The sequence below is a fragment of the Parus major genome, chromosome 1A, assembly GCF_001522545.3.
Source record: "Parus major isolate Abel chromosome 1A, Parus_major1.1, whole genome shotgun sequence".
NCBI classification, from domain to species: Eukaryota; Metazoa; Chordata; class Aves; order Passeriformes; family Paridae; genus Parus; species Parus major.
The window spans coordinates 53,232,177-53,240,414 of NC_031773.1; the positions used below are offsets into that span (position 1 = coordinate 53,232,177).

At 40.4% G+C, this 8,238-nt stretch overlaps 1 protein-coding gene across 1 annotated transcript in view; it reads left to right on the forward strand.

The window, feature by feature from the left end:
- The window catches only part of WASHC3 (WASH complex subunit 3), a 29,110-nt gene extending 22,011 nt beyond the window's left edge, over positions 1-7,099 (forward strand). The window contains exon 7 of the mRNA XM_033514298.1: positions 7,077-7,099. Coding sequence (XP_033370189.1) covers positions 7,077-7,080 — 4 coding nt within the window. The 3' untranslated portion in view covers positions 7,081-7,099. The remainder of the gene's footprint in view (positions 1-7,076) is intronic.
- Positions 7,100-8,238: the final 1,139 nt, after the last annotated feature.

The window sequence follows — 8,238 nt, forward strand, 5'->3', positions numbered from 1 at the left end:
TTTTGTCTACAAGGACTACTCTTTTTCTTTAAAAACAAAGAATTAACAAAATAGATTATGGCAGGTTTGGTTTTTAACTATAGCAGCTGTTAAGTTGATGGAAACCACCTCCCATAAACTTCTTTGGTGTTTACAGAGATCAGAAAATCTTTTGCTGCTGTCCCAAGAGCCTTTAAAAGTATTCAGTTCAAGTTCATTAAGTCCGGGAGTGATGGCAATACACATTACTATTCTCCATAATTCCTGCCATCACAAACCATTTTCTGGCTTCTCCTCACCTTGCTCTGAAGTGGTTTTTCCTTTGGTTTATAGTGGCTTTTTAACTCAAGATTTGGAAAGAAGGGGGTACATTGTGATGAAACCTTCCATAAAATCACGTAAAATCACCATCACACTGCAGTTACAGCTTTGGTCTATTTGCCTTAAGGCATAAGTGAAGATCATATGGTTCTAGATCAGGAAAGAAGAAATGGGGAAGGAAAAACCACATAAAAGCTTGTCTTCTCTGTTCAGGAGTCCCAGAAGAAATCACAGATATGTTAGGTCAGCCTTACAAAAATTGCTCTTTAACAAAAGACAAGTAAAAAGGGAAAAACAAGACCCAAAGCACTAGGTTGTTCAATATCTGAATTATTTCATGGTAATATTGGGAAAGCAGTAGCAGAATAATTTTGTGGTTTGGTTGGTTTCAAGACAAGATAGATTTGTAAAGTTGCATGACAGGGAACAGAAGCCTCTTAGTTAGGATTTCTAAATAGAAAACATCCTAGGGCTGCTGTCTTTTTCCTCTTCTTCTGGATCATTTTTCTCAGGAAGCCACCTGTAATTCTCTTTGTGAATGATCTGTGCTGCATGTGAAACAAGGAAGGAAGAAACAGGGGAAAAAATCAAAACAACAGCAGCAAAAATCACCAAAAAAAAATAAAATTGTTGAACAAGATGCAGTAAACTAAGTATTTCTGAAAATGTTTGATTTTCAATGAGGGGCATCTCCAGTTCTTGGTTTCAGTAGTGTGTGAGGAGGGGAAAGTTACAGCTGCTTTAATCACTATCAGCTCCATTTTACTCCCAAGATGACATACTTACAAATTGAACTTATAGTTGACTGCAAATACAAGAAACACCAGTGCTACTATTTCTCAGTGTTTCTCTATGGGGTTTGTGTCTTACATGTAGAAGCTTTTTCAGTAAAAGATAAAGAATACATCATGAGCATAGGCTTTCTTTTCCCCATAGTTAAATGAGTCACTGAGATTAAACAAAGGCTAAAGTTCAGGGGTCTGATTTAAGAGTCTCTTTCATTTCTACTGCCCCTAGAGTTTTGTCTTAAATGCTGTCACATTTTTCATTCCTTCTAAACCCTTTCTGCATGACGTTAATTTGCATAAGCAGTCCCGTGGCAATAGCAGGAATAATATTTAAACCAGAGCATTTATCCATACTTCCCAAAAGCTTGTCAGATACGAGCGCAACTGGTCAAGATGCCACTTGAAATTCCTGCCAGCCCTTACACTCTGGTGGTGAATCTGAGCTGGTTGCAGCAGCGTGAGTCAATTTTCAGTTCATTTTTCTTTCACAGGAATGAGGAAAGGCTGGCCTGCTCCTTTTGCTTCCTCCAGCTCCTTCTTGATGCCTCACTGACTTACCTACTCCCCTCTTTCTATGCTTCTCCTCATCCCCTGCATCCATTTCCTGCACAAGGTCAGAAAAATATTTATAAAAATTTCAGACGCACCTAGAGAAGATTTTTAGACCTGTCATGTTACAACCATTGGGATGAAATATTCCAGACCAGGTGCCCTGCTTGGGATGATTTGTTTCTGAGACTTCTAGTTCAAAATTCTTTCTTGAGAAAGCTAAGAGGGGGGAAAAAAATCTCATTTTTTTTCTGTATTTTTTCAAGAATACTAATTATTAAAAGTTTCAGTGTTCTCACATTTAGATCAGAGGGAAGGCCTTTTCCAGGCAGCACCAAGGGCAGGTTCTCTTCTCCTGAGGGAGGGCAAGACAGGAACTGAGGCTGGCAGCGAGGCAGGAGCAGAGCTGGTCAGCACCAGCACAGTCCCACTGACCATGCAGGAGGGGAGCAGGCAGGGTCCAGACCCTGGGCCCAAGTTGAACCAAAAGTCCAGATTACAGGCAAATCCATAGTGGCGAGGCAGGTTTGAAGTGAAGTGGACTTTGCAATTCCCATTCCAGTCCAGAGAACACCGAGTCATCGCACACTGCACTGATCACCAAGCATGTTTGTCATGTGGAGGGAGCCAAGCTGGAAAATCAGACCAGAGGGTTTTCTTAAACAACTTCAAGACTGGTGATTGGCCTCCTCAGTTGTCTCTCTCCTCCCAGAGAGGTGCAGCCCTGCCAGAACTTTACAACCTTCTGTAAAATCTTTTTAAGCCCCACTTGTCCCCTTGTGCAGTGAGGATGGTGCCCCTGGTAGCTGCCAGCCTGACACCACAGCAGCAGGAGTGAGAGGGACACAGCACCTGTGCAGCAGCCCACAGCAGGGATTTCCCTGCCCATTTCTGCCACAACATTTTCTGCTGAGCTCCCCTCAGCTTAAAAGTGTCCAAACACCATGTACAAGAATCGTGGAAGCTGTGGCTGCCCTGCACCACCACTCAGGAAAGGTAACAAAATTGGAGGTTCCCTGTGGGAATACAGGGCATAACTGCAAAATCAAAACACAAATGGCACTGCACTTACAGAGGAATCTCAGGTTATACTGTTGCAGAGGTAGCTTTAAAACTGATAATTTACAGCTTGCGTGTTTAGAGGAAAAAAAAACGCATGATGCTCTCAAAGTTTTGGCTTGAAACTATAATACAGCAGAGACTGAGAGAAAAGGGTTGACTCATTCTTCTTGTGTGAGCAAGGACAGTGTGGAAAAGATACCAAATAACACCTAATAAAAACTAGGCAGTGATGCATATAAACTAGATGTTGGGAGGAGGTCTGGTAAAACTTTATTTTCTGGCACTAGTAGTACACCCTGAAAGGCTGAATACTGGAGGGGTTTCTTGACAGAAAACTGAAAACTGCAGTTGTAGTAAAAGGAAATATTTTTCTGACAGAGCAGTAAAAAGGTGCAACATCTGATATATATACCCAGTTACCCAGTTACCACAGGCACCTACAACGCATCCTCTAAACACACAGTCTTTTGCTGGTGAAGTGGAAAAATGGGGAAATTTGGGATTAAAGAAAATTCTATTCCACTTTGAATGTCTGGAGAGTGCCTGAATGGTATAAATTGTGTATCTTGGCCATCTCCAAATATATAGGCAGGCACTTGAGGCAACGTGTTAGAACTGCATTTCCTCAGAGGCTCAACTCAGTTGCAGCCGTCAGTAAATTTGTATTTTTCCATCCGACATGGTTAGTAACTTGGATTCCTGATGAGGAAAAAAAGATAGTAGCAAATAACTAAACACAGAAGTGGTGACATATGCCCCATATGATAGAAAGTTTTCCCTAATTGGTAGGGTGGAACCATGGAGATAGGAAAAGTTAGTGTTTCCCTTATAACAAAAACAAACGAGATCTACCGAAACGACTGTCAGCAGGACTCTGCATCATTTGTCTGAGCACTATGGGGGCAGTAGCTTGAGTTCAACTACACAACTACACAAGGTTTTCATCTGTGTTTGTGCAGCTATTTGAAAGTTTTGAAGGAAAGATTAATTGGAATCTCTGAAAATAAAAAACCCCACTTTTAAAACAGTTTTCTCGGTTTTTAAACCAGGTACTTGCAAGAAGGTGTAATTGATATGTATGAAACTTTAAAACAATTATTTTTGTTACATTCCCTTCTGAATATTTTCATTGCATTCCCTTTAGAAAATCCTTATGGTCAGTCAGACATATTTGTGTAAAGCTGCTAATGAATATATGATGTATTTTATTATCTGCATGCTATACTGTGAGTTGGTTTGGCTTTCTTTTTCATCCCAATCCTGTCTTAAAATCACAAGTAGAAGCAGAGAAACTTGTATTTGTTCTACATATGAAGCCTTTTTAGAATAATTCACACTTAATCCAGAAGCATTACCAAAGAGGAGCTGAATGATCAGGAGAGCCCATACTTTGTCTCATATTTAAAACATGCAAATAGGAAATATCATTGAGTCATAGAATCACAAAATGGTTTGGTTTGCAAGGAACCTTTAAGATCACCCAGTTCCACTGCCCCTGCCATGGGCAGGGATACCTTTCACTAGACCAGGTTGCTGAAAGCCCCATGCAATCTGGCCTTGAAGACTCACAGAGATGGAAGTCTTGCAAGATTCATGTTATGTGATTTTCCCTATTTTAGAAGCTGTGAGTCTTTCTAGACTTTATTAACACCATCAGTCTAAGATCTGCAAAATCTGCTTATTAACTTCCCCAGCACCCTTGCAGTACAAACAAAGCTTGTACTTGCAAAAGGATGACTTGGATTGCACACTGGAAGGCATTTCTGATTGACAAAGTTCTACTGATTGTTGCATTCATTCCTTTTCTCATCTGCATAAAAGATGATTTGCCACGTGGGAGAGGAAAGACTCGAGGGAAAATATGGAACTGTGTGTGTTGCAGGTATCAACTTTTTCATTCTTTCCACCACTTTCTCTGGTCATATACCCATGACAAGACAGAAGGAGAGAGAGCAACCTGGACCAGCATGATAAAAGTTCTGTGAGGTCCCCAGTAGGTAAGGGTAGATCAGGAAGTGTGGGCTCCAGCTGAGCAAACCTTTGTCCTACACCAGCACATGTGGACGTGTGGCCAAAGGGTGGCTGCTACAAAAATGTTCTTGGTATCACCTGTTTTAAAATAGAAAGTATAATAACTGCTAAGCTGTTGCAAAAGTGCAGACTGTCTGGCTGTTTCAATATAGTTAGGTGAATATTTGACAAAATATGAAATTCTAGATACCATGTGAGGCAGGGGCTTTCCTGCTGTCAGATCATTGTAAGGAACTTTAAAAAGATTTAATATTAAATTTTCATTTTTGTTTTCCTTAGATGTCTTAACTGGGAAGCATTCAGTTCCAAAAGTGTCTGGTTTTGGTACAAATGACTCATAAATAAATACTTACTTTAGAAGCTTTAAAGCTGGCGTGTAGTTTTCCACAAAGCAAAATCATAAGGAAATTACTCTCAAAGTGGTGCTACAAATACTAGAGTAAATCCACAGGGTGACTGGGGGAGTGAGATGGAAGACAGACAACCACCTCAGTGCAGAAAATTTAATTTAAAAGATGAGGGGAGTTTTTTAGGGTTTTTTATCTTGCTTCTATGTTGCTTCTTCTGGAAGGCAATCTATCCAAAAGTATTCAAAAATTCACATTCAATCCAAACTAATTCAAATTTGAAATACTTGCATTCCTTTGTTACTTTTTGAATCAGAGGTACAAAAGCTGGATCAAGGGCAGGTGTGCTGAGAGGTGCAAGCAGAAATGTGGCAGATGAGTCGGTAAGAAAACCTTAGTGATAGAGAATCAGACTTTGCTGCTTTATGATAATAACTGGAGACTGGAAACAAGCCTTTGAATAATTTCAGATTTTCCACATTTCAGACTTTTCCAGCCAGTTTATTGTTCCTGTACTTTAGCTTTCTGCTAAAAATAACAATAATTACCTCCCACTGATTTTAATCCACCAAAGGCAGGAGAAGTTGGAGTCCTCCTGCAGGCAGGCTGTGGATTGCCAGTTGTCAGATTTTGAGCTGCCATTTGGTCTAACTTGCAGACAACAGAGCTGTACCTGAGATTTATAGAGTAGTTGTGCTACTTTACCAAGCTAAGCGATGTCACAAGACAGTGGAAACAGCAACAAGGAACAAGAATGGGAGCTGAAAGGAGAATTAATGTCAAGTCTTGCACTATAACAGCCTCTCATGCCAAGACTGCCGTAGTGATGACCTGAAGTGAAGATGAAGGCAGCAGTGAGGAAGACTGTTTTTTTTTTCATGGTGCCCAAAAGTGGCTCCTCTTGGGAATTTTCTCCTTCCTGTGCTCAGCTTTCACAAGTGGCATGAACGTTTCTGACAGCTGGGAGCCCAAAGGTGTCTGTTCCAGCCACAGGTTTATGAGAGCCCAGCAGAGATCCCACATATCCATGTATCCATCCATCCATCCATCCATCCATCCATCCATCCATCTCTCAGTGGGCTGCTATCTGCTCTGCTTCTCCTAGTGCTCACAGTGCTAGCAGCTGCTGCTGCTGCCACGGGCCATTCAAGTTTTCTGCTTCTTCAAAACCACAGCTGAAACCTTGTTTTGGTGAACTAAGATAAAGTCAATGTAGCGTGGCTCCATCCTTCCTGCCACTGTTAGTCTGGCCAGCCATGGAAACACCTGTCCTCCTCCATGTGTCAGCAAGCCTGTGGAAAATAACACCACTGACCTCTAACTTCAAAGAGACTCGAGGAGCAAATTCTCTTTCCAGTTAAATGGAGTGAATCGCTCAAATTCTCATTTCTCAGCTTCTGTATTTACTGATCTGTCATCATATTAACATTTTGGAAATGCACTCTGTAGACTTTTACCCATTTTTAAGAAGAAATTACATACACAGTGCAAAATAAAGCCTGTTTTCTCCAGGTAAAGCATTACTCACCTATGAAAAAACTGTCTTGTTTTCATAAGTTTCCTGCAGGCAATTTGCAGTAGTCAATTAGGTAGTAAGGACAAAAAAATGTGTTCCCTAAACTTCATGCTGTGGATCAAACTCAGTGAAATACTTAACTGACAGCAGAAAAAAAATTTGCTCTTAAGAAAAAGAATTGAGACAAAAAAATATCCCAAGTCAGTAATAATTTAAAAAATCAAAGCAATGAGTTATTGCCAACCTGCAGATTTTGTCTGTCAGGAGCCCGGACTATCAGTGGTTCTGAGGATTGCTATGGATAACTAGTGGTTCACAAACTCTCCTTGGGAATCACTTTTCCAAATCATAACTGAAATTATGACAACTCTTAAGTCCAATTTCGTTTCTATATAGCAGGCAGAAATTTGATATCACTGTGCGATTATTCACATGTTGTTTGGTTGATTTGCTTTTGTTGTTTTTTTTTTTTTATCTCTACAGCTGACATTCTATGTTTTTCTCTGATGAATAAGAGCAGTGTCTGCAGCTAAGACTAGGTATGGATTTACTTGGATATGGAAATATTGATGGGCTTGACTCTCCTTTGAAACATGAAGAATGCTAAGTCAGCATTGTGACAGCTGTGCCTGTGCTCACGTTTTGAACAAACTTTGTTTTGGATTCCTGGGCTTGACTGATTCTTAGCTTTATATTTATTTTGCACTTTGAAGTTCATGTTACAAGATAAGTGCTCCTGCTCCTTTTTTCTCCTTTTCGTTACAAGTAAACAAATCTCAGAATCATACAAAGTTCATGGAGTTTATAGTTCGATTTTCTTCATTTGGTTGGCCTGTCTCCAGAAAAGTTCTTGTGTTTAGGTGTATTCACTCAGCATTAATGGACTTTTCTGCCCAGATTGATGCCACTTGTTCCTCAAAAAGCCCAAAGTGATTCCTGTAAGGGCATCTTTCCTCTTTCATCACATGAGGTGTAGCTTTGTGTTACCACACCAAAAAAAACCTCCCTCATTCCCAGGGAACACTTTCCTTGGCTTTATTAATAAGTCTTATGCAGTACTTTTCTATTCTAGGGTAATTAAATGCTGGCGGCTGACAGTGCAGATTTTTGTAAGAAAAGTTTGTCACCTACATCATTTTGTTTCTCTGTGATAAGAACAGAAAGTTTGGCACTGATTGGCATTGGATTATTTGCAACAAAACAACCAGAGAGACTTTTTTCACTGCTGCTTCCACCCTTGTGCAACAAGACTGCAAGATCTGTTTTCTGAATGAGGGCATTAGTTATTCTGTTCACAGGAGATACCTGTGCCTCATGACTCTGTTTTGGGACTGCAAGAGAGCTTAAGTGCTGGGCAGGGGAGAAAGGCACCTCTTCTCTTCAGGATGCTCCCTAAAAAAAGGCACTATACTCTAAGCCCACCTGCTTAGCACCCTTCCAAGGCTTCTTCCACAAGAATATTGAAGATTTGCTGCTACAAACAGCTTCAGAAGACAGGAATTTAGCAGTTTTCATCCCAGCATATAAAAGAAATTTCCCAATCTAGTATAATTACAGTGTAAGTCTGTGGAGTTTGGGTATGCCCAAAGCTGATATACACTGGATTTTGGCTATCTGTTCTCTGGTTTTCTGCCTCCATCCTGTG